Source organism: Drosophila subpulchrella, chromosome 2L (genome assembly GCF_014743375.2).
Source record: "Drosophila subpulchrella strain 33 F10 #4 breed RU33 chromosome 2L, RU_Dsub_v1.1 Primary Assembly, whole genome shotgun sequence".
In the NCBI taxonomy this organism is placed as follows: domain Eukaryota; kingdom Metazoa; phylum Arthropoda; class Insecta; order Diptera; family Drosophilidae; genus Drosophila; species Drosophila subpulchrella.
This window is the reverse complement of record NC_050610.1, coordinates 4,247,407-4,272,553: the sequence shown is the minus strand read 5'-3', so window position 1 is coordinate 4,272,553 and position 25,147 is coordinate 4,247,407. Positions and strand designations below refer to the sequence as shown.

Here is a 25,147-nt window from a genome sequence, read left to right as displayed (position 1 = left end):
CAAGCGATTCGGTATTCTGCGTAGAAAAAGCGACGACCTTACTGCATCTATAGTTTTTTTAGTCGCAAAACTTAAGTATCTTAAAAGTAAGAAATCCGCAGAATTGCACGGCACAAAACTCGTGACGAGAACGCATGGAGAACGGAGTGGAACATGGTGTTGACGAGGCCGGCGAGAACCAGGTGGTGAGCAGCTCCGACGGCGAAGGCGACTGCGATGGCGAGGGCGAGGTGGAGGGGGAGGTGCTGCAGCCGCCGCAAATAACAAACGACTGTGAGGGGGTTGCGGCGGGGGAGGGGGAGCGAGCACCAGCGACGACGGAAGCCATAGACGCCACTCCTGACTCGGGACCACCGCCCCTGGACGGAGCAGCACCTGGAGCCATGCTGGAGGACAACCTCTGCGACAAGGATGTGGACAGCGACGCTGGCGACGAGGACAACGACGATGAGGTGAGCGAAATACCTTATGCATAATTCGCATACTCAATATTCCCTTAAATCCCCTCCAGACCAAGGAGAACTACGAGGGCTTCAATGGCACCGGGCGCACCGTCACCCTGCAAACGCTGATGGCCGCCAATGTGCTGCAGCCGGGCCTGGGACTGATGACCATCGAATATCTGGGCCAGAAGTTCGTCGGAGATCTGCTGGCCGATGGCAAGATCAAATCCCATGAGACTGAGACCATATTCCTTACGCCTAGCGCTTGGGCAATGCACTGCAAGCGGATCATCAATCCGGAGAAGAAGAGCGGCTGCGGCTGGGCCTCGGTCAAGTACAAGGGCAAGAAGCTGGACGCCTACAAGAACACCTATCTGCGAAAGTGCGCCCTGCAAAAGGAGACGCCGCTGGACGATTGTGACCTGGGTATGTAAAGAGCACCTGCTGTTCCCTTATAATCCGTGCTAATCCCATTGAATCCGCAGATGCAGAACGCAAGTCCGACTCCCCGGAGATTGTTGTGAAGCGAACCGTTTTCGCACATAATACCGTATCGAATCGCAATGTAGTTCAGTGAGTAAACCAAGTGCAACCTGAATTTGAGAGGGGTGGTTTTTCAGAAGTCATACTTTTGTCATAGTTCAAAGCAAAATATAAATGGAGGGAAAATGCCTATTATTGCCAAAATATTTTATCCCAGAACTAATGTCCTTCTTTAATTTCTTACTCAATTGTTTATTAGTTAAATTAATATGAAAACGAATTTTACTTATTTATACCAGGCTAGTCTAGAGTATAAAGTTATCTTTAAAATATGTTTGAATTTTTAAGTTTATTTCTGTAATTAATACCGTTGGTACCCATTCCTCTTTACCCGCAGCGACGCCAACATGCTAATTGAATCCGTGCCGTTTACTTCGGTTGGCAAACTGCAGCCCTTTCTCATCACAGTCAACTCGTCTGCCCTTCTGCTTGCGGACTTCCATTGCCATTTGACGGTGCGTGAGGTCTGCGGCTATTTGGGGGGAACCTGGGACATGAATACACACAGTGAGTCCGGCTCGGTTTGCGATTTTTCATGCATATGCATTGCCAACATGTCTGCTCATTTCAGCTCTATCCATCACCAAGACATATCCTTGTCGCAGCACGCGATTCGATCGACAACGAGCCGGCGAAGTGGAGCGTGACATACAGAAGATGATGATCCAGGATCAGCTTCTATTGGTTGGCTGGTATCACTCCCATCCCAAGTTCCAGGCGGAACCCACGCTCCGCGATTGCGACTCTCAGTTGGACTATCAGATTCGAATGCGCGGGGCCAGCGATCTTACCTACACGCCCTGTGTCTCCTTGATTATATGTAAGTGTATTCGAATGACTTACAATTATCGTCATGGTGTTTATTATTAAAGGTTTACAGAACAATGTAACCTGACTCTTTATTTGCTGCCCCCTAAAATTATTCACACATTTTCTTTGCAGCACCTTACTACGATGAGAATCCTACACTGGAGTCGGTAGTCAAGTGCATTTGGATTGTTCCGCCTAACGAAAACAGACAATCTATGGAGTATGGCCGACCTATGCTGATGCAGTATTCAGTGCTGCCGGACAAGGAGATTCCCGAGGAGGTGCGCTCCGAGATCCAGCTGTGCGTGGACTACTACTCGCAATACCGAAGCGAGGTGGTCAAGTTCCGGAACATCTATAACAACGACGTGACCTACAACGAGAAGCTGAAAAATACGCTCTACCCGAAGTTTCCATCCAAACAGAGCGACAAAGCTTTGTGGAATTGGATCTGCGCGGTACTGGACTGTGAGCAGGAAGACGACTTCATTCCACCCAAAACCATAAAGATTATCGACAATGATGAGCTGGAAGTAAAGGAGGAAGACAAACCTGTTGTCCTAATGGATCTTAGCAGCGATGTGAAGCTAAATCCACCTAAGGAGGAAATATTCAATGAGGCAATCAGCACATTGGAAGAGAGTGCACGCAAGGCAGAGGAAGAATCTAACGCCCAGGCGGAGCAGAAAGCAAGTGAACTAAAGGTGATGTCGCTACAAGAGCAGCTCTGTATGCCATCAGGACTGAATATGAACCCGGTCCGAATGCTTTCTCCTCTGGCCACTCCCAATCCCACGAGTCATCCGTCAGTGCTGCCCAGTTTGGTGGCTCCAACTTTGCCAGCAGCCACAAGTCAGCTGCTTCCACCGCAGATGCCCGTCGCTACGGCACCACCAGTCATCCCACCAGTTGTATCGACATCAGCTCTGACCTCCGCTTTGAGTGCCTCGCCAAGGGACAGTCCCATCACCATTCAATCCAACTCCGCCAGTCCCGCCAAGTTTGAGGTTCCTGTAAGGGCGTCACCATCGCCAGCGAAGTCGGACGCCTCGTCGCATGCCTCCACATCCCGCACTCGTAATTCTCCAGCGCCCAGTCCGGGAAAGTTCAGCGTAAGCGATATTGCCCGGAATAGTCCCAGCATCACGCCTAATAAGTACGAGGCGGCCGCAGCTGCTCTAGTTCCTCCAGCGGCCGCTTGCCTGCCCACGGCCAACGATCTGATGGCTGCCAGTTTGGCTCAGCTGGCAGGGCAGCTCCCTCCGAACTTTCTTCAAGGCGACTTGGCAGCTCTATTCCAGCAACAGCGCAAGGATTACGGCAGCTCATCTCTTAACCAGCTGGCGGCGGCAGCAGCCAAGGTGGGTGGCTCCAAACAAAGTAATGCCACTGCTTCCTCCGGTTTGAGTGATCCCAATGTTGCAGCTGCTGTGGCTGCCTACTCGAATAGCTTCAATATGCCGCTGCCCACAGGAGTAGGAATTGGAGGAGGTGGAAACAGCAATGCCCACAGCAGCAGCAAGTCTAAATCGGAGCGATCATCGAAGTCCTCCTCATCTTCTTCCTCATCGAACTCCAGCTCGACCTCCAATTCATATAAGACAAAATTGATGAAGGAGCTGGATGAACTTAAAAACGATCCACTTAAGATGAGCGAGCTCATCCGTTCGCCGGAATATGCAGCACTGCTTCTCCAGCAAGCAGAAGCTCTGGGAGCCACCACTCTGGGCACCCTGGGCTTTGGATCCGATTACAGCTATCTTACAGGTGCGGGATTGGGAGTGCCGGCTGCTAATGCTTTGACTGGTAGTCAACCCTCCAATTCATCTTCTGGCAAGTCCTCAAAATCTTCGCCAGCGGCAGCTGCGGCGGCTGCCCTCAGTGCCGACTATAACAACCTAATCCAGGCATCGAAGCTCCTCGGTTACGACTCTTACATGCAGCAGAGCAAACAAAGCAACGACCTTAACGCGTTCCTGCAGCAACAGATGGCAGCGGTGGCCGCCGCCTCAATTCCGCCCCCTCAGCAGACTGCCTCCAGTGGCAGTTCCAACAGCAGTTCATCCAAGAAGCAGCAACAGCAACAGTTGCAGCAGCATCATCAGCAACAGCAGCAGCAGCAACAACAGCAGGCAGCTGCACAGGCTGACTACACTGCATTGTTGCAGACCTACACTAAGTTGTTTGATCCCAACAACCAATTTGCAGCGGCGATGACTTCTAACAAGCACATGGCAGGAGCCCACAATGAGCTTTCCGCTCTTCTGTCATCGGGAGTGGGTGTGTCAGGAGGTGGCGGCGGAGGTGGATCAAAGCAAAAACAGAAGGACATACAGAGCGATATGCTAAACCAGCTGCTACAGCTTGAGAAGCAGGACTCGGAGATCAAGGCTTTGCTGTATCGGCAAAACAAAGCTGCCGCCGATTTGGACGCCCTTTTTGCCACGCCCTCTGGAGCAGTTGTGGGAGCTGGGTCCTCGTCGAATGCCATGAAGTCTGGAAGCTCTTCAGGCAACGCTGGGGTTTCCGGCATTTCATCTCCCTCTTCCCTATCCAACCAAGCTGCTTACTATAATGCCTTGGCGCAGGAAAAAATGCAGGATTATGCGGCCTTCTTTCAGCAGCAGCATGGCAAATACGGCATACCCGATCCACTGTCTAAAACCACACTGGCGGCTAATAACATGTTCATGACTCCATCGGCTCTGTTCAAGATCCAGCAGGAATCTCTGTCAGCCATGATGATGAAGCCACCGAAATCCACGACGCCTTCATCGGCACGTACACGGGAATCATCGGCCTCACCAGCTTTGGAGCGACTTACGCCCACCAAGTCGGCTAACAGTGGAGGAAGCGGAGGCGGAGGAAACAACTCGAACTCTGGCAGCAAATACAACTTTAGTGCAGTGGACCTGGCCATCTCGAGTGTGCCCTCGAACACCCCATCGCCAGCGCCCTCAGACGGAAGCAGCAGTTCTTCGCATCGACGGCCTTCGCCGGACCTAAGCCGCCTCTACGGAGAGCTGGCACCGCCTGGAGCACTCCTCGGCAGCGGTGGAGTGCCCAAGAAGCGCATGGAGTTTGCCTCGGTAGCGGATCTGGCTGCTCCGCCCCCGGCCAAGATGCCCAAAAACAGCATGGGCGATGATATCCTGAACCTGTCGCACGACTAGGACAACTGAATTGGAATCCTTGCCAGCGAAATCGCAGTCGCAGTATTTTCCCAACAGTATATACTCCCATACGTAATGCCGCGTAGCATCCATAACATACCAGTGTCCGTCATTTTAATCGCCCAATCAGTATCTTTCGGAGCAAATATTTTATTTTATTTTTTCCATATTTCTTATTTAAGTTTACTTCTTGCTAAGTGTAAAGTTCATAGATCAGAGTTATGAATCTGATTGCCAGCAATTTACAAACATTTATTTTTCACAAATAATTTGGATTGTTTTCTACAACACAGATATGCCGTGCATATCTCAATTAAAATAATCTTTATGATCCGTAAAGATTACGCCAGTCCTACGAGTGAATCTCCGCTTTTACTCACCTCACGAGCGCTGTATGTCCTTAAACGTTTAATTTAATGTACTCGTACTAATTTAGGTTTAATTACCGTATAAAAGTACTTTAAGTATTTTAATATACAGACAGCGCACACACCAACTGTATTGTATTGCCTACCGTATTAACTATAACTTTGAATCTTTGCCGCAATAAATTAAACGACTAGTTACTTAGTTTACAAAACGTAGTTCAATTCTTTTGGTGACCTGAGAAAGCACTGTTCTTTTTCAGTATTATTAAGCTGTAAAAGGTGTTCTTATCATAGGTACTAAGATATAAGTTACTTTTTTAAAAGGCAGATAAAGATGGGTTACTATGCTTAAATAGACATACCCCTTTTTTAAACCAGTAAATCCGCTATGCTAAGTAAAGCACGGTTGCTTTTCCAGTGGTTCAGTGGTGTGATTTAGTTAGTAACAAAATCAAAACAATCCGCACGCATCAACAACTGGGGGCAGGTGTTTACTTCTCGAATGATTCTGCACATTTGAGGGGACTGGCCTTTTCTCGGAGACTAGTTTCTCCGGCCAGTATTCAAAACAGTCGCTATCTAGTCTGACTGGATCCAGCATATATAAATAGGGGGACCTATGATCGGCGAACTTCAGTGATACTTTAAGCCGCCGGAGGATCAGACATGTCACAGTATAAGGTAATCGAATTTTGAAAGTCGTGTATGAAGTGCAGTGAACCTATGTGTAGCAAACCAAAGTGGAAAAGAAGTGAACATTATTTGAGAGTTCACCGATTTGAAATAATTGTGTGAATACATTTAAAATACATTGTGTGCAAAGATGTATTACGAATATAACTCAATTTCTAAGACTGTGATAGTATAATCTGAAACCATGCGTGGCAAATATATCCGATTATATTCAGGTTAATAGGGTTGTATTCGCGGTGGCCTTCTTTAACAGCGAGCTGTGGATATTAAAAACAAGTTAACACGTGAATAATTTTATAAGTTAAAGCCAGTTCATTTAGTTTCCCATTTGTTGTTACTTAGATAAAAGAATACCATTTTTAAGTTCTTATCTGCTTTGTAGGTCACACTTTCATAGCTTCTTTTCTTTTACTCTGTGTTTGGTGAAATAAGGCTTATCAGCATCCAAAGTTCTTAACAGTTAAATTAAGGTATTTTTTGGTGTTGATAATGGATAAGTTAATAATATAATAATACATAATATACATAATCTTATGTGTATCCTTTAAAAATTGTAGTACCTGTCGGGATTCGGGTCCCACTTCTCCTCTGAGGACGAGCGATATCCCAACTCTTTGCCTGTTGGTCAGAACTCACCTCAAGTGTGCCCCTACAAACTCTACGCGGAGCAGCTCTCGGGAAGTGCCTTCACAGCACCAAGAAATGAAAATGTGCGCACCTGGCTCTATAGAAAACTACCCTCAGCTGTGCACCTGCCATTCCAGCCTTTTAAGGGTGCCCCGTATTTAAAGCAGAACTGGGATGAGCAGCCACCAAATCCAAATCAGGTGAGCATCATATCATATCATACTTTCACCGACATTTTATATATAATCCTTGACTTAGCTTCGCTGGAAACCCTTTGATCTGCCACCAAAAGATGGAAAAACTGTAGACTTTGTGGAAGGTTTGCACACGGTTTGTGGTGCTGGCGATCCCAGATCTCGTCATGGTCTTGCAGTGCATATATACTCCTGCAATATATCTATGGATAACTCGGCTTTCTACAACAGCGATGGGGATTTCTTGATTGGTAAGAATAGCTATCATTGTTAGAACAACAATGGCATTATAACATTTTCATTAAGTTCCCCAGCATGGAGCTTTAAATATTAAAACGGAGTTCGGGAGAATGGCGGTGGCTCCCAATGAGATCTGCGTAATACCGCAAGGTATACGATTTGCTGTTAATGTGGATTCTCCTTCGAGGTAAGGAAAACCTTTCGTAGCCCTGAAACTTAAAAATTTTACAAATTCACTTTTTAGAGGTTATATCCTGGAAGTCTATGATGGTCATTTTGTGTTACCAGATTTGGGACCCATCGGTGCCAATGGTCTGGCAAATCCTAGGGACTTTGAAACACCTGTCGCCTGGTTCGATGATCGAGATGTAAATGGTAAATATCTGGATATCACGAATGAATTACTTATGTTTAATTTAAAATGTACTATATCGCAGACTTTCAGGTGATATCGAAATTCCAGGGAAGTCTTTTTGTGGCCAAGCAAAATCATAGCGTTTTCGATGTGGTGGCCTGGCATGGTAACTATGTACCCTTTAAGTACGATCTTTCCAAGTTTATGGTGATCAACTCGGTCAGTTTCGATCACTGTGATCCCAGCATTTTTACTGTGCTTACTTGCCCGAGTTTAAGAGCTGGAACAGCTATTGCCGACTTTGTGATTTTCCCACCCCGCTGGTCAGTGCAGGAGCACACCTTCCGGCCACCCTATTACCACAGTAGGCTCCATTTCAAGATAGTAGTTTTATTCAGAGCTAATGGTGTTTCTTTTTTATTAGGAAACTGCATGAGCGAGTTCATGGGCCTTATCTTAGGAAAGTACGAGGCCAAGGAGGACGGCTTTGCCGCTGGAGGGGCGACACTCCATTCGATTATGACCCCACATGGTCCTGATGTCAAGTGCTTTGATGGTGCCTCGAATGCTAAGTTGGTGCCAGAACGAGTGGCTGAGGGAACTCAGGTTGGTTTGCAGCGTAGAATATCTAAAAAAAATGTTTACAAACTCCCTTTTTAAAGGCCTTCATGTTCGAATCATCCTTGAGCTTGGCTGTGACGAAATGGGGCGAGGAAACCTGTCAAAAACTGGATGCAGCGTACTATGAATGCTGGCAGGCTCTGAGAAACAATTTCCAAATTAATAAGAATTAAAATCTTCATAGGAAGTCACAATAATAAATGCACAATTCACTCATTAATAAATGTTTGTATTTGAAGGATTAGTTACTTGCAACACATACTTAAAATTCAATCGACGGACTGTATTTGTTTGTATTTAAATTAAAGGTAAACGAAAGACAGACTACTGCTTTGCTACCGTAATATGCAAAGGATATTTTTATCAGATTTCTAAATGTATGTAATATTTTTTAAAATATCGAAAAACATATGTACATATCTTCATAGGAAACACAGTCCGTCTTTAGTATTTTAGGAAGGTTGCGCAATCTGCAATACGTAAACATTAATGGACGCCAGTACATAAATCTAGCCTGATATTCTATTCATTACATCTCAAATGGAATTGATCGAAGATCTTACAGATAATATAATTGAATCCTTATAGTCTAAATGTGATGCTGGGGGCAGATCGAGGACTTCGATTACTGAACACTTGGCTGCTGTTCAAGCGACAAACACATAATTGGTTGCAGTTAACCTGCGTCGGCTCACTAATCTTCGGAAATTCGGAGGTGCCACGAGAATTAGTCACATTGTCGTCTGATCGACGGCTGTACAAACACTTTGTGTCACAGTTGCAGGATCCCAATCTGTAGTTATTGGGCGCTGGGCTGCAATATTGGTGGACCGACTGGTCCATACATTCTCTTCCCACGGAGCAATAGGTATCCAAAGTATCCACGGTGCTTATAAGATCCGGCGTTAGCTCGGATTGCTGGCGATTGGTTAGCCAATATGTTCGCATGTCGCCCTTGCCCTGAAGTTATAGATTAATTTAGTTAACTTTACTTTTAAAAATTAAATAAAGTGTACCTTAATGCTAGTCAGACCCCTTTCAATGCAGGAGTAGCTACCAATTAATTGCAGTAGCTGGTAGGTTGCCTCGGAAATGTGGATCTTCATGGAATCCCCGGTACTCTCCATCCTAGATGCTGTGTTCACGGTGTCGCCGAATAGGCAATATCGGGGCATCTGATTTCAGGATGAGATATAATTAACATTAGGTACAATTCATCATAAAATAATTTTGTAAGCCGATTTTTCAGTACCTTCTGTCCTACAACGCCTGCAGCACAAGGACCCGAGTGAATTCCAATACGGAGCTGAACAGTCTCGGTGGGCTTATGTCGGATTTTGAGATTTCCCACCGTTTCTAAGAGGTGAAGAGCCAACGATGCTATCTCTCCTGCATGGCGACTTCCATTTTTCAGGGGCAATCCGGATACAACCATATAAGCATCTCCAATTGTCTCAACCTGTAAACATAAGTTACAAAATATTCTGCTTTTAATTTCCTAACCAACCTTATAGACATCATAGTTGGAAATAATCGAGTCGCAGCAGGTGTACCAGTCGTTAAGCATTTCTACGACCTCAAAAGGTGTGCTCGTGGTACACAGTTCGGTGAATCCCACAATATCGCTGAATAATATAGTGACGCAGTCGAAGCACTCCGCCTCTACAGGATCCCCGCGTTTTAGAAGCTCGGCTACAGGTCTTGAGAAGAAAGTAAAATTGTATTATACTTGTATTGAATAACAGAGATTAAATTTTTTACCTGGGCAGCATCTGGTAAAGGAGCATGTCGGTTTTCTTCTTCTCTTCGTATAGTAAGTTAGTGCGTTCCTGAACCAGACCCTCCAGATTGTAGGCATACTTTTCCATTATCGATATCATATTGTCAAATATATTCGGTTTTCTGGGTTGAGGAAAAACGGTTAAATATTTAAAAAATACGTCAGCCTAATGGCGACTTCTTCACTGATAGACATTTCAATCAATAGCCTATCCTATCCTCTTAAAGTTTATCTTAGAATTAAAATAATACGTACAAGCCAGCCTGCAGCTCCTTTAGATGCATGCGAACCAGTCTGATATCTGGCCTGACCTCCGGATCTTCGTCCCAGCATTGGCACAGACATTTACGAATGTAGTCCGGTATATCTAAATGGGTGTGTGTCAAAGCTGGACGAAATACTCCGTGCTGCAGTAGCTCCGGGCACTTGACAAACTGAATTATTTCTGCAGAACACAAAATATTAAATAATGATTGTTTGTTGTACAACTACCTATACTCACCCTCTTTTGAGTAGGCCGTATCACCCCAAGGGCCTTTGCGGCCAATCATCTCGTAGAGGAGAATCCCGAAGGAATAGACATCCCCTTTTTGAGAACCGCGTGCAGGTCGGTAGGCATCCCTCAAAAGCTCCGGCGCCATGCAGAGGGCACGTTTCAGTTCCAATTCACTCCTGCAAACGTCATAGAAACATAGAAAATAGAGTGCTTTTGTTTATATTATCGCGAAGGTTGGATGACTTGTTTATGCATTTTATGAAAGGATTTTGTGACTTAGAATGGCAGTAAGGTATTTATTTTTTAGAAATTTAAACAATATATATAATATAATACATATCATAAGAACTGTAATATAAAGGAGATATTTAAAACGGTGTCAATTGTTATATTACTTGTTGGGTTCTTCCTGCCCCGCCTTTAGTTCATGCAGCCCAAAGTCAGATATTTGGCAGACCCAGCGAGAGTCGATGAGGCAGTTGCTGGATCGCAGGTTGCCATGGGATATTATCTCCGAGTCGTGCAGGAAGATCATGCCCTTCAGGATGTCGGAGACAAGTGAGGAGACGAACATGTGGTCCAGATGCAAGTCTTCGTTGGCCAACACGTCCTCTAGACTGCCCCGTGCACAATATGTGGTGAAGATGATCACGGACCCGTGATCGGTGGAGGCCCCAATGAAGTTGATAATGTTCTCATGCCTTACCTATATTTTAATTATGTACACGTTTTTATATATTTTCATATTTATGAGTTTTCTGCTTAACCTCTCGCATTAGTTTCAGTTCCTTTCGTATGGATCGTGTAACATCCACGCTCTTCTTATAAATCTTTTTCATGGCCACAATATTTCCCCGGAAAAGAGCTATTCAATAGAGAGTATAATTTAAGAAATATTACGTGAAATCATTGCCCTATACCTATATTTGTAAAGGACCTCTTGTTGGGCTCAGCAACCACTAAAATGCTTTGACGGCAGATTTGAAACTGAAACGGATTAATATTTTAGCTATTAAGTGGTTGATTAATAAAAAGCGACACCTACAATGTTTTTGTTAGTGGGGTTGTTGTATTCGCCGAGATTAATGACGGTTACTTCCTTCATGTCCACCTTCCACAATAGACCTGCTAGAGTCTGTTCGTACCGGTAATGCCTTGAAATATATTTTTTTAAACATATTTGAAGAAGATACTTAAGAATCCACCTTACTTGATAAACAGGGCAATGGCCACCACAACGACGAGTGCACATAATGGGCCTGATACCAGATATCGCCAGTCTAGTTTCTTTCGAGGACACAGTTCGCCATGAAAACCACAAAGGGGTTCTGCAAGCGGAGGGCGACCATTCAGCCATTGGATAGGCCTATCATTCTTTATGTAGCGGAATTCCTAACGTATTATTTAAAAATATGGCTTTAGGTATGATAGTTTAAAATATTTTGTAATGAACCAACCGGTATTAGGGAGTTTTTGTCGTAGGCAAAGAACCCAACCGGCTGCATGGACATTTTTGCTAGAGAGCCCAAGGACGTTCCACTGGCCACATCGTTTTGCAGGGTTATGACTGTGTAATTCCCCTCAGCATCACCATTAGAATCTATGTAGACCTTTTGCCAATAAGGAAAAATATTAATGTTTAAAATGTTACACAAGTTGTAGCTAATTTATATTTAAAAAAAAATGTTGTATACATTTTCTTGTCGAAGGTTGTCAAATTGAAGTACTTTACTCACATCAAATCCTTGAATCGAATGATATGACCTATTGAAAATGTGACTCATTACCAAATTTCCATCGTAAATATCACCGCCCAACTTTAAAACTTCTGTAATGGCTCGAACATAGATCATAACACTGTCGTAAAGATGTAGACCATATATTGGAACCTAAACAATACAGAACGAATTAACTAAAAACTAACATTCTTAAAAATAAGGAAGTGATAAATTCATACCGATATGTTGTCAAAGACACGTTGATGATATGGCACCAGAAAGGGAGTCTTTCGAGCATAGTCTTTTATTTTTGAACAAATGTCGCTGCAAACATACAAGTATAAGTACAAAGAGATAAATTGTTTTAAAATATACAATTTCAAATATTTATTTGTCATGCAAATTAATATAATAATTCTCAGGGGAAATAAGAACAAACGAAATCGGTACTAAGTTCTTTTTCTTGAAATCCTCAATATTTTTAAAATTAAGTCTATTACAATTAAATTAAAAACAGATTATAAATTCCTATAAAATCAGAAATTTGTATCTCCTCTTTTCAAATTACTGTAAGACCATGCTTAACATTAGACTCTACTTTCACGAAAATAAAACAACCTTAGTGATGTTGGAAAATCATCAGCTTTAAGATCGATAAACAACTGTTAGAAAGACGGAACGAAAATACGAACAGTTAGGTAACTAAGAGTCAGATAAATTACCGAATATGGGGGTTTTGTGGATATGTCATGCTTATTTTTATAACTGAACGAAATGAGATTTTGTCCAGTGATTTGCTCTTTTCTTTTCTAATATAAGGATCTAAATAATCTGGAATAGATGGTGCATGCATTAGAACTCTAGCTCGGACCGCCGATCCGCACAATGCACTTACTACGTTCCATAATGTTAACCCTCCGGTTGGAGTCGTAGATCTCGTCGTCCACGGAAATCACAATGTAGTTTCCGCTCTCGAGAAGCCGTCTATTTTGGAGTCCCCGCACAAAGTCCACCATGGCAATGTGCTCCCCAATGAACACATAGACTGTTTTGGGTGTTTGGTCAAATTCAAACGTTTGAATATTGTACAGTGCGTTTTACAACTCAATATGATTAATATGAAATAATTAATCTTTAATTTATGCCAGCAACTGAAATGTGTAATACTATATTTTGTACTTTAAACTATTTTTAACTGGCTGCGATATTCAACCTTCAAATTATAATAGCACTATTTAATGTCTTAACTATTCAACAAATATGATTTTGGTATTCAAATTGCCCCATATTAAACTCTTTTGTATTGAAATTATAAATCGCACTGTTAATGCACCTAAGAAACACCAAATCAATCCTTACTGCGAGTTGTCGAATAGGTTTCTTCAATTATTTTGTCGATCTGCGAAAGGGTCTTTGTGGTCGGTATATAGTCGGAAATGTGTTTAAAGTGACTGATGGTAAAGTTTCTTGCTTCCGCCAATTCCTGTTAGGAAATATATTAAATCACTTGAAGTAATATGGCCATCATACTCACCTGGATTGCCTGAGCGACATCCGAACCCCAGATGGGCTTTGAGCTGACAACTATGGAGAATTTGTTCCAATGAAAGGCGTTTAGCAGACTGATTACACTCTTGGATACCTTTGAAATATGTTATTGTAATAAAATTAGGTAAGCTATAATCACTATTGTTATTGATCAAATTACCTTGGAGGCCGGAGCTAGGGTTCGTGCAAAGGTATGAAATGTACTTTTGTTTGAGACAGTTGAGTCGGAACATTTCTAAAGCGGATAAAAGAATATTTGTTAGAGGATTTACTAAAATTAATAAATTGTAAATAAAATAAATATTGATTATAAGAGTATGGGCAAACTAACAATAAGTATCAGATCATACAACGTTTGAATTTAGTTAAATAACTAAGAAATGAAACCGCAGCAAAAACGACAATGATAATTTTTCTGGCTTTTGGTCGAGTTTCAAGACTTGCCATCACAGTTTGGCGGACTTTCTTATGGCGGGGGTTATTGTATAATTTTGCCTCCCGTATTCTAAGCGATAACTAAGATCTAGTTGAGCAAAAAACCTGAAAGCCTTTTCATACCGCTTTTTCAATGGTCAAATACTTAAAAAATAGTAAAGTAATATAGTAAGAACAATACTAATAGTTTGCTAGTGCTTTACAGCATTCGATAAGAGGCTATATTATCATTTTACCCCCTTTTTTCTGGCAGAAAAATTTGTTCTCCCCCTAGAAACCGTTTTGTTCCGACATCCCTGGTCACATGTGAAAGGAAAGGTATTCAACTTTTGAATCGAACACTGGTGACCCAGATTTGAGTAATGGGTCTACTCACGAAGGAAAGCATAGGTGTGTTCCAGGCAGATGCTAGCAGAGCCTCCGTGGTGCAACTCTCGTCCGGACCGATGAACGCGGTCACGCCCATTTCCCTCATCTGTGTCATCGCCCTGGAAACGGAAGCAGAAATATAAAACGGAAAGGTACGATTTCAGAAGCTAAACGATGCAGGAGGAGTAATTTAATGACGCAGTAATTGAATGATTTACCTCAAAGGCTTCACGCGATAGGCGCTCATCTTGTGGCCAATATCCACTGGCTTAAAGGCCAACTTTTTTCCTGGCAACAGGTTCGGGTTCTTGTTCACATCCTCGATGGCGAGTGGCAGTCCGCCCAGGGTCACCTAGTGAAAGCAAAGCCAATTTAAAGTCAGCGATGAGAAGTGGATAATTACACCAGATCCTGGTGCCGACCGGAAAGTACTCCCCGTTGAAGACGGCACTTAATTTATGCATGTTGTCCCAGTCGTGAAGGGCCAAAGCAAAACATAATAAAGCATTGCAAAACAACTAATATTTACCCTTGTTTTCACCTTGCATAGGTGGTTAATTTAAGAATTTCTCGTAAATGCACTTCTTCGTTACAAGGGAATGCTGTTTGAGGTTGAGACATTTCAACAAATTAGTTTTAATATGGTAGATGTAAACAATACTGTATTTACTCCCATTTTAATTACCAGCATTGTCGTCGTTTGTATGCACTGAGATACTTCTCAGAAAATAAAATAAAAACATATAAATGTTTATTTACGTCACGTTGGGCATTATTCAGAACTTATCTACTAAATTTTAAACAAGTATTACAACTAATTTGCCTAAATTGTTAATAATAAAACCTCCGTTGACAACGTTAAATATTTAGTCTGCACAATTTTAAAACATTTTATTTGTACTATTTTAACTTTAGAAATGACTCAACACACAAACATTAATTTTTTTATTTCTTCAATATTAGTACATTCGTTGCTGTTGAGCTATAAAATGTAATTTAATATAGAAAGTATCTTATAAAGATACTATAATTTTGGCAATTATTCTCGTCTCATACGGACATGACTATCATTTCAAAGCCGAGCAGCTCGTTGATTTCCTGGGCGTAGGCCCGCAGTTCGTGACTTCCGCTTATAATGTGTCTGGCACCCAGCATTCGAAGGTTGAGTCTTACGGCAACCACGAGGCTAGCAATGGCCAGGATCAGCAGGTGGATCCAAAGCATAACAGCCAGGACGAGGAACAACAGAAAATGGTGGGCCCCAAAGCAGGGCTCCTTGGCCAGGCACTCCCACATGTGGCAGGGGAAATGGCTGAGTCCCTGGACCGCCTTCATGCTCCAGGGCAGGAGCATCCAGGGACTGCACCGTTGCCAGACGGACAGGCTTGTTATCCGGACTCTGGAGAGGAATCCCCCGAGGGGTCCCTTGCTGGGCAGGTATATCAGACCGTAGCCGTAGAACATGGCACCCATTGCGAAGCCGGAATACAAAAGACTGCAGGCGAGCTCACTCAGCTGGCCCACTAGGTAAACACGGGTCACGGGTCGCTGAAGTTCCGGCGACTGGTCAATTTGGAATCGTACCTCCAATATCGACAGCATCAAAGTCAGTTGAAGCACCGTGAAAACACCGAGCCAGCGGTGGGTACGTAAACAGTTCGGAATATAATCACGCATTTTGATTTGTATTTACTTAATTTAAGCCAGACAGTTCCCGAAACTGTTTCTACACAAAAAAAAGGGTTGTGTCTAAAATTTAACAATACGGATGACTACTATTGTATAGTAAGATACCCGTTACTCAGCTAAAGGGAGTGTTAGGGAGATGGAGATATGCAAGCGGCAAAGCGCTGTCCCCGATTTCGCAAACTGGCTCCACCTAGCGGTCAAAACTTAAATTACTAATAACTTTTAAGGAATGGTCCCATTTCATCAGTATGTGGAATGTATGTGGCTATTGACAGACGAAACGAAGTCCCAATCACATACTTACAAAATCTTCAAGTCTGGGCGCTAGACAGAGTGGTGTCTGGGTTTTATAGTTTTCGAGACTTCAGAGTTCATACGGACAGATAGACAGACGGCTAGTAATCCTCACAAAGAATATATATACTTTATAAGGTCGGAAACGCATCCTTCTACCTGTTACATATTTTCCAAGGTCTAATTATATCCTTTTAATCCACAAGTAACGGGTAAACAAGTAAAGTAGTAAGTTGTTCAAAGCATTTTGTTGTTGTGAGTATAACTATTTCTTTGGTTAAATTAACAATTCGATCAGTTAAGGACCTGGGAATGTGTGCGTGGAGATATTCATATACTTTTCTGCTTTCATAAAAGACTGTGTGCCACATATACATACATAAGTATATAGAGTAATTTAGCCTCATAGTTTTAATCCTAAAAAATCTTTTAAGGTTTCATTGGAAGTTTCTAATTACTCTATTTGAATGCTAATAAAAACATATATTTTCACTATCAGAAGCCTTAATTAAACTCGTGCACCTGTAAACTAAAACTTCATGGTTCCCCCAACGGGTTGGAGCTCAAGAACTTTGACTTGAAGTTGGGGAAGATAAAATGTGAAAATTAAAAAAAAGAGGTGTTTTGTGTGATTATGTTAAGCCAAAAGCAAAGATTAAGTTTCTGGAATACTCGAAAAACATACAAAAAGGTTGTCTACCCACAGAACAAAAAAGGCAACTAGCTCACCAAAATGTGAAACAGTAGAGATTTTCCGCCCCTCTCGGCGCTAAAGCGCGTATGCAGCGCACCCACTATTGGTTTTTTCTGATTTTAATTATAATTATGTGCCACAAGCCACAATCTATTAATAAACTTAATTTAACAGGCGATAATCATATCAATAAAATCCCTGTTTGTTTTATGGTAGTTATTTGACGATTTTAATGGTAACAAGAGAGCGCTATAGTCCAGTGCCTCGACTATCATTTACCTGTTACTAAGCTAACCAACTTAACTTATTAGTTGTCCCCATTCAAATTACAACCACATTCATATGCATGTTATTTATTGGCTACCAATGATGTGGTAACATTTCACAAAATTGTCTGGTATTGACAAATGTAAGCAATCGCAATTTCACAAAAAAAATATCATTAAAAAGAAGTAGCGAATAGTTTGTTGACCAATTTTAAAATAAAAATCCGAGAGCATTTCTATTGCAGCGGCACGTGTAACGCCTAGCTTTTTAGAGTTTCTGAGATTTCATCATTCAAACGGAGAGACAGACAGACGGACATGGCTAGATCAACTGGGATAGTAGTTCTCATCAAGAATATATATATACTTTATAGAATCGAAAACTCTTCCTTCTACCTGTTACATACTTTCCGATAACTAAAGTAGTTAGTAAAGGGTATAATTAGCCAAATGTTTAAACTCTATAGAATTGTCACCCAAATCATGCCGCAATTTTAATAGCTGGCTGCATTTGTCAATTACCCAAAGCGTATTATTTTGAATTTGTTATGGTCAACGAGCAGATAATGAAAACAAGAGTTTACAACGTTTTGCAAGGACTTAAATGAGGACAGAAATAACCAGTACCCCAATTTATACCTACACGTTAGATATATACAACAATGGGCATGTACAGCTCTCTTAATATAAATCTCTTACCTTATGAAATAATTAAAGCCTAGTATTTTTTCATAGAAATCTTTTCAATTAATTTTACCTCAAAGCTTATTTAAATGGTGCTGCGTCTTTAAATACATTCTGCGGAATCTGCGTGGGCAGGAAATGATGCAGACACTTCGGACCGAAATAATGGTAATAATTATGGTAATGATTGCGGAAGCTTTATTAAAGGCATTCAAAATGATTATTCCTTTAAAGGTTTTTGATATGAAAAGATTCATTTTAAGTGAGTATACAAATAAAATGATATTGTAAGCAATTATACCCACAATTGGTAAAATGCTCGTGGTCAAAGCCATATCTGCAATTGACAGTTACCAGAGAAGTTTTGCTTTATTATACCCGCTTCTCTTAGAGTGAACGGGTATATTAAATTAGTCGGAAGGTATGTAACAGGGAAAGGGAAGCGTTTCCAACCCTATAAAGTATTTGTATTCTTGATAAGGATCAATAGCAGAGTCCATCTAGCCGATTGAGCGCTGTCCTCGGAAACTATAGTTACTAATATATATATATAATTTGTTTTATTCCTCACATTTTTAAAGATTTTGTTTCAGCGTAAATTCAAATTGATTTAATTGACTTTATTATTATACCAATCGCAATACTATTTAAAAAGTTATAAATTCCTAGGTTTATAAGTAAAAATGCCCTGTATTGGCACACCAATAGAAATGTCCTGATATTTCCTTTTTAAAATGTTCAACAGACATAACACTGGTCAGATAATGAACGGGTATCTGATAGTCGAGGCTCTATAGTGTTTGACCTTGTTTTAAAGATTGTTTGCTTGTCGGATAGAAAATGACCTTAAAAATCTAACACAAATTAAAACAAATTAAATTACAAATTAAATTGTAATGTATTGCAAGCAATTATTTAAACTGTTTTGTAAAATACTCCTTGTCAAAGCTACTTCTGCAATTGACAGCCGCCCGGATATGTTGCATTTTATTAGCCAGGTTTTTCCCACTCTGGTAGAAACCGAACTCAAAAGTCTATTAAAAGCTAAAAGAATGCTTAATTAAAATTAAAATATTACACATCCACATTATTAATTATCTTCAACACAAATTCAGCTCATCATAATATAACTAATTATGCATCAATTAAGACATATATTGTAGTCTGCGTCTCGTGAACATTTTTCATCCAAAGGCATATTACAAGTTTTTAAATTGAATGACTTGCTCTCCCTATTTATATTTTAAGCAGCAAGGGTGGGAATGCGCACTTTGAAGTATGAGTCAACGATAAAGGTGCCATGGTAACAGGAAACAGTTGTTGAGATGAGGTTTAAGCTTTTGGAGGGTTTGCAATTAAAGTAGACATGTGAGCACTAAGCCGTTTTTAAATCGCAGTATCCAAAACATTCCGTGTAACTGGACGCCGATTTTAAAAGAAACCCAAGACTTTAAAAGCCAAAGCCCATTGAAAAAGGAACAGCATTCGTCGCTATGCTTCCTGAACTTCTCTTCATTGAAACTGAGGCTAAGCATATATTTGATTTATAGTAAGCTTCCGTGAAACACTTAGGTTGGTGCTATAAAAATAACTAAACTCTTTGTACATGTCGATTTAAATATGAGCTAAAATATAAGAAATTGATTTTATTTCATTCAAGTTATTGCTGCTGGGATATTAGTAATTTACGTTTTCAAAAATGTTTGACATTCCAGTAAAAACAAGGAAGAACGCTATAGTCGAGTACCTCGACTATCAGATACCCGTTACTCAGCTAAAGGGACCAAAGAAAAACGGAGATATGCAAGCAGCAAATGCGCCACCTACCGGCGGTAGACAGATTTAAGCGTTGTGGGCGTTAGAGTGGGCGTGGCAAAGTTTTTTTTAAATCAATCGATAGGTATTGACGAGGCTAATACATTTCAGTTAACATTTTTTATCTAGCATAAAAATTGTGGGCGCCACAGATTTGGGCGGTTTGTGGGCGTTAGAGTGGGCGTGGCATATTTGCGTAACAAACTTGCGCTGCGCTCAAGCCTACGGAATCTAAATCTGAAATCCCGGTTCTCTATCTTTGATATTTTCCGAGATATCCGCGTTCATATTTACGATTTTTTGAAGTTTGTGGGCGGTTTGTGGGCGTTATAGTGGGCGTGGCAAACTTTTTTTTGGGTCAATCGGTAGGTATTGATGAGAACAATACATTTCAGTTAAAATTTTTGTTCTAGCATCAAAACTGTAGGATCCACAGTTTTGGGCGGTTTGTGGGCGTTAGAGTGGGCGTGGCACTCTTTTGAAATAAACTTGCGCTGCGCAGGAATCTCAGGAATCTGCATGCCAAATCCCAGTATTGTAGCTCTTATAGTTTCCGAGATCTCAGCGTTCATACGGACAGACGGACAGACGGACAGACGGACAGACGGACAGACGGACAGACGGACAGACGGACAGACGGACATGGCTAGATCGACTCGGCTAGTGATCCTGATCAAGAATATATATACTTTATGGGGTCGGAAACGCTTCCTTCTGCCTGTTACATACTTTCCGACGAATCTAGTATACCCTTTTACTCTACGAGTAACGGGTATAAAAATGTTTTTCCTTATGACACGTTCCTTTAAAAGCCAATAAATGTATTTCATGTTAAAGAGGAATTGAAAGGGTCAGAGGAAATGGTTCCTAAAATTGCACCATTGCCGAAACGTATTCCTTTACAGTATTTGTCGCTATAGTTTCTGGACTTTGTAACTGTAGCTACTTAACTTCAGAATTATCTTAATTAAAAGTGAAGCTAAAAATATATTTAATACTATTAAAATTCGGTGAAACGCTTTAGTTGGGTGTTATACAAATTATTAAGTAAAGAGGAGCGTCTATTAGAAAAACTTGAAATTGACTTTAAACTTTCCATTCTTGTCGATTTAAATTTGAGCTGAGAATGAATCAATGGGCTGAAATTAGTCAGTAACATTTTCATTAATGTTTGACTGTTTTTGTTTTTCTTTATAATACTTTCCTTTAAAAGTCAATAAAAGTATTACATATTAAAGAGGGATTAAAAGACAGTCAAAGAAAGTGGGAAAAAGGAAAATAGTACGTTTTTCCTTATGATACGTTTCTTTAAAAGCCAATTGAGGAATTCCTAGTTGTTAATTAAAAAGGGAGACAGCCAAACGAAATGGTTCCCAAATTGCGGCATTGCCGAAAAGGATTCCTTTTACTACATTTTTTTCAATTGTCGGTCAAACGCGTTGGTGACGTTTTTACGACCACAATTAAACTCAAATTTCTTTCTATAAACAGAAATAACATCTTTGAGAAAAGGATTATGTTTTCCCTAATTGGTGTTTTTTGTTTATTACAATTTACAAATTAATGTCCTTAAAACAGTGGTCATGCGTTCCTCCTGGAAACTCAATTAATAGGGTGCTCACTTCTTTACTATATGGCTGATTAATATTTGTTTTTCTGGTGAAGGGAACCGTTTGTCGCTTTTTATGCCCTGAAGGGCAATTTATGCCAGCATGAGATGGGGCCATGGGGAAATAAAAACCCTACAAGAAAAGCAAACAAGGAAAAATAAAAATGCTTACGATAACAGTTGACTTATTCGCAACATGCAATGAGAAATAAATATCAGTGGCATACATATCAACTTTTTGCCACATGCGGATTTATAAAGTTCATTTGGCTTGACGAAATATTGTAACCATTTGGTAGTACCAAAAGCCAATAATCCTGAATAAAAATAATATTTTTTTTAGTATAACGCAATAACTGATTTATCTTTTCGCACATATGTACAATACATTCAGAAAACCTTATCAGCTTACAAAAAATGTACATGTTTTTATGATCCGCATTCATTTTCATTCGCAAATGCAAAAATATGAATCGTATAACTTTCCCCCATTTATGAAGGACTCTTGATGGATTTGCTTTTAATCTTCCTCTTTCGTTAGGCAGTCAATCAAATAAATGGCACCCATCAACACTCTATATGAAGTATTGTGATTTTTTCCGGGATCCAATTAAGTTCGGAATAAAAGAAAGTAGATTTGAACGGATTACTGGCCTATCAATAGGATTTGCATTTATCTCCATTATTCTTCTTTCTCCGTCACGGGCCAGATGACCGTTGTCAATCCCCTTTAAAAAACATCAGAAAATCAAAACAAGATGGAAATCAGTTGGAAACTAGTCCGAATATAAAACTCCCTCAGAATATTCAATGCTCAAATTGGATTAGGTTTAGGATACATTTTTATGTGTTCACAGTTTCTTTTTTAAGTTTTACGATACCTATAGGTAGTAGTTTTTGGTTTATCTGAAAACATTAAGTTATTCTACTTGCAAACCTTTTTATGTTGAAAATAAAGATCCACATAACTTTTTAGTTAGAGTATTTTAGTCAAATGCCTCAAGGGACGCATGATGTGTTTGATTGGGGCCGCACAATCGGCCCTTCAATCTCAACGATGAGCTATAAATTTTGTGATATTTTTGGGACGGATGCGATGACTTGTGGCCAAAATGAGATTGGCATTTGAATTGCAAATGTGACAGGATGATGTATTATGCATGCACATACACAATTAGCCAAGGGCGTAATTTGCAATTATTTTCGATAATTTTTGGCGACTTTAAACCGCCTTCAAAGCGGGGGGATCTCCGGTTACTACTCACCCGCATCTGTGAATATTCAGCTAGGAATCCAATATTTATCGTGTCCGACAGTCGGCGCGTGGAGGCAGTGGCTCCGGAGGCCAAAGGATGGCTCCGCTGACAGCCGAGAAGGACGAAGATGCAAGAGAATGCAGCGGTGGTGGCGAAAAGGCCCGGCATCCTCAATGGCAATAAAGTTTTATTTTTCACGGAGCTGAAACTGACACCGGACACGGACACGGGCACTGACAATTTGACAACCCGACTACGGAGCACAGACTTTAGAGCACTTGATGGTCGTGGATCTTGGCTTGGTCATGGCAGCAGCAGATGCACCAACGACGGTCATTTGTTTAGGCAAATCCCATTTCCGCAATCCCAACAGGTGTGCGTATATCTCAGCCTGAAATCCAACTGTTGCTACGGTTTTTACGAACTCCGTTCCGGCACTTAAACACGCCCGTAGTCAGTCACAGACTGCGTTCGTTCCATCGAAGGTCCTGCTTTTATAGCCTTCGAGCTTCGCGTCCTCCGAAGCGATTCGTGTCGGTTCCGGATCGGAAAAGGAGTGGTGGGACTGGGATTGGGAGTGGGTGGCCAGGAGGAAGCGCCAAAATTAAGTGGTCTATGAATGACAAAAGCAGCAGAGCCTGGGAATCAAGAGCGGGACAAGTGGGCGGCTGTCCCTCGTTGGTCAGTCGGACAGGATGCTGAGAACCTTGTATATTTGTTCCTGTTGGCTGCCAAAAATCATTCGTTTTAAGTTTAGAGTGACCTCAATGATGACTTGACTTGGCATTGGTCTGCATGCTTGGGTCACGTCAGGTTTCCTTCTGTTAAGCACATTATTTTCCTGTTCCTGATACCCATCGAGGCAATTTTCTTTCGCAAATTGCAATAATACTTCCCCATGCACTCAGTCTGGCACTCAATTATGGGAATAATCTTTTGTTTTGCCTTGTCGGATTTCGTAGGAGGCTTAAAGGTTTCCTTGACTTTTGGTCTGGGAGGATTGTAATAGATCAAGGAGCTTTCGTTCCTTAAAGGGAAATTCTTGTTCGTTGTTAAATAAGCCAAATCCGTAGAAACATTACCTTCGAAACCCCAGTTTACTTCTTGAAGGGTGAGTTTTAAAATAGAAATAGATACAATAAAATATTTACTTGCGCTTTTTTTATGGTTCCCCCAATGAAATAGACACCCTTTATCGGGGTGCGTTTTAGAATTTCAAGTTCAAGGACAGCAAGCCGTGATTTGGGTAGCGTTTTCACAGCTTCTCAACGTAATCCGAATTTAGATTCGCACAAAGGGGTTAATGGGACTTTTAAACGGAAATTCTAATTAAAATGTATTGTTAAGGAACTCAGACCCATTGTTACCTTAATTGCGTTGTAATTATCTCCATTGCTTTGGTTTCGATTTCTAATTTATTTGCCTTAGGCCTTACAACTTGGCATCACATAACTTGATGCCTATCACATTCACATTTGCTTAGGACCTGTCTAGGGTTCTTATTTTCAATTACCATGCGAGAGGTAATTTGTAATTGAATTCCGTTACATATCGGAAGGGGCCCAATAACCCCCACAGTCCGTATCAGCATCGAAAGTCTTAGATGTAATGTACATAGCTTTGTAATTAATACTTTCCCCACCAAAATATCCAAAATACATTTTTTTTCCTGACTATGCACCGTGAGGTAAATCAACTAAAATAAAAACGTATTTTAAAGCTCCGTTAAATGGTCCCTTAGTGCATTTGAACTTTTATAATTATTCAAATGAAAGTTGAATTGGTTTAAGTTCATTAAGAATCATTTATTATAAATAAAATTTATGTTGAAATGGTTAAATTTCTTTAAGGAACTCTGTGTTTCAAGTTTAAAAGTATATATTTGTTGAATGACTTATACTTTGTTAGATTTTGTCCCGTTTTCTTGCCCGTTTTGTAAGCTAACAGTCCGTCATACACTTTTGAAAAATTGGAATTTAATAGGTTTAAGATTAGACCGAGAAAACGGGCCTTAGTGTAACTGTTTTAAAGTGTTATATCGCACTGTACCCATTCCCTTATCCACTTTCCATTTGAGTATTTGTCTTTTCATTGTTCTAGAGTGTTGTAAGGGTCCAAGTTCAATTTCAATACCGGCTAACAAGTTGATGCCAGTTGATCCGACACGTAAGCTGATTGAAATGAAAATTTAATTTTAACTTTCGCCGGAGTGACTCCTGTTCCTCGTTGCCAACGGCTGCTTACTCTTTTGTCTACCGGCCAGAGGATGACGATTATGGGACCATGACGATTCATATTCATATCCCCCTTTGAGTGAGTACGTTTGCCCTCGACAATACAGAATTGCCAGCAAGTTGGCGCTTCCTCTACCGTAAATAATTCATTGACAGAAGAAGTTCCAGGATCTTGCATTTCCACATTAAATTA

General features: G+C 40.9%; 4 protein-coding genes across 4 annotated transcripts; 2 read left to right on the top strand and 2 right to left on the bottom strand.

The window, feature by feature from the left end:
* Positions 1-13: 13 nt before the first annotated feature.
* LOC119547310 (MPN domain-containing protein CG4751) lies at positions 14-5,544 on the top strand. The gene is made up of 6 exons (XM_037854108.1): positions 14-452; positions 512-869; positions 929-1,016; positions 1,324-1,493; positions 1,558-1,806; positions 1,929-5,544. The coding sequence occupies exons 1-6, from the start codon at positions 135-137 to the stop codon at positions 4,967-4,969; spliced, it is 4,224 nt and encodes a 1,407-aa protein (XP_037710036.1). The 5' UTR covers positions 14-134; the 3' UTR covers positions 4,970-5,544.
* Positions 5,545-5,924: 380 nt separating this feature from the next.
* On the top strand, positions 5,925-8,287 carry LOC119548061 (homogentisate 1,2-dioxygenase). Its single transcript, XM_037855145.1, has 8 exons — positions 5,925-6,018; positions 6,588-6,857; positions 6,916-7,102; positions 7,158-7,278; positions 7,336-7,466; positions 7,529-7,810; positions 7,871-8,052; positions 8,109-8,287. Exons 1-8 carry the CDS (start codon positions 6,004-6,006, stop codon positions 8,238-8,240), a joined length of 1,320 nt encoding a protein of 439 aa, XP_037711073.1. The 5' UTR covers positions 5,925-6,003; the 3' UTR covers positions 8,241-8,287.
* Positions 8,284-22,888, bottom strand: LOC119548060 (guanylate cyclase 32E). Its single transcript, XM_037855144.1, has 23 exons — positions 22,730-22,888; positions 14,632-14,765; positions 14,421-14,532; positions 13,770-13,844; positions 13,596-13,703; positions 13,421-13,544; positions 12,957-13,106; positions 12,784-12,892; positions 12,301-12,385; positions 12,080-12,232; positions 11,801-11,953; positions 11,554-11,735; positions 11,389-11,497; positions 11,264-11,330; positions 11,111-11,208; positions 10,739-11,049; positions 10,350-10,519; positions 10,103-10,292; positions 9,829-9,969; positions 9,575-9,767; positions 9,320-9,526; positions 9,084-9,242; positions 8,284-9,027 (listed from the first exon to the last, which is right to left on the bottom strand). Exons 1-23 carry the CDS (start codon positions 22,886-22,888, stop codon positions 8,650-8,652), a joined length of 3,567 nt encoding a protein of 1,188 aa, XP_037711072.1. The 3' UTR covers positions 8,284-8,649.
* Positions 15,389-16,148, bottom strand: LOC119548062. The gene has a single exon (XM_037855146.1). The coding sequence runs from the start codon at positions 16,088-16,090 to the stop codon at positions 15,464-15,466; it is 627 nt and encodes a 208-aa protein (XP_037711074.1). The 5' UTR covers positions 16,091-16,148; the 3' UTR covers positions 15,389-15,463.
* Positions 22,889-25,147: the final 2,259 nt, after the last annotated feature.

What these genes read in the sequence shown, in the direction of transcription:
- LOC119547310 (XM_037854108.1), top strand. Translation starts at nt 135, where the DNA reads ATGGAGAACGGAGTGGAACATGGTGTTGACGAGGCCGGCGAGAACCAG. An exon ending in ACGAGGACAACGACGATGAG is followed by an intron (nt 453 to 511) that starts GTGAGCGAAATA and finishes AATCCCCTCCAG; the next exon opens with ACCAAGGAGAACTACGAGGG. An exon ending in CTGGGACATGAATACACACA is followed by an intron (nt 1,494 to 1,557) that starts GTGAGTCCGGCT and finishes TGCTCATTTCAG; the next exon opens with CTCTATCCATCACCAAGACA.
- LOC119548061 (XM_037855145.1), top strand. An exon ending in AGCCACCAAATCCAAATCAG is followed by an intron (nt 6,858 to 6,915) that starts GTGAGCATCATA and finishes TCCTTGACTTAG; the next exon opens with CTTCGCTGGAAACCCTTTGA. An exon ending in GAGTGGCTGAGGGAACTCAG is followed by an intron (nt 8,053 to 8,108) that starts GTTGGTTTGCAG and finishes CCCTTTTTAAAG; the next exon opens with GCCTTCATGTTCGAATCATC.
- LOC119548062 (XM_037855146.1), bottom strand. Translation starts at nt 16,090, where the DNA reads ATGCGTGATTATATTCCGAACTGTTTACGTACCCACCGCTGGCTCGGT.
- LOC119548060 (XM_037855144.1), bottom strand. Translation starts at nt 22,888, where the DNA reads ATGCCGGGCCTTTTCGCCACCACCGCTGCATTCTCTTGCATCTTCGTC. An exon ending in ACCCCACTAACAAAAACATT is followed by an intron (nt 11,331 to 11,388) that starts GTAGGTGTCGCT and finishes AATCCGTTTCAG; the next exon opens with TTTCAAATCTGCCGTCAAAG. An exon ending in AACTGAAACTAATGCGAGAG is followed by an intron (nt 11,050 to 11,110) that starts GTTAAGCAGAAA and finishes ATTAAAATATAG; the next exon opens with GTAAGGCATGAGAACATTAT.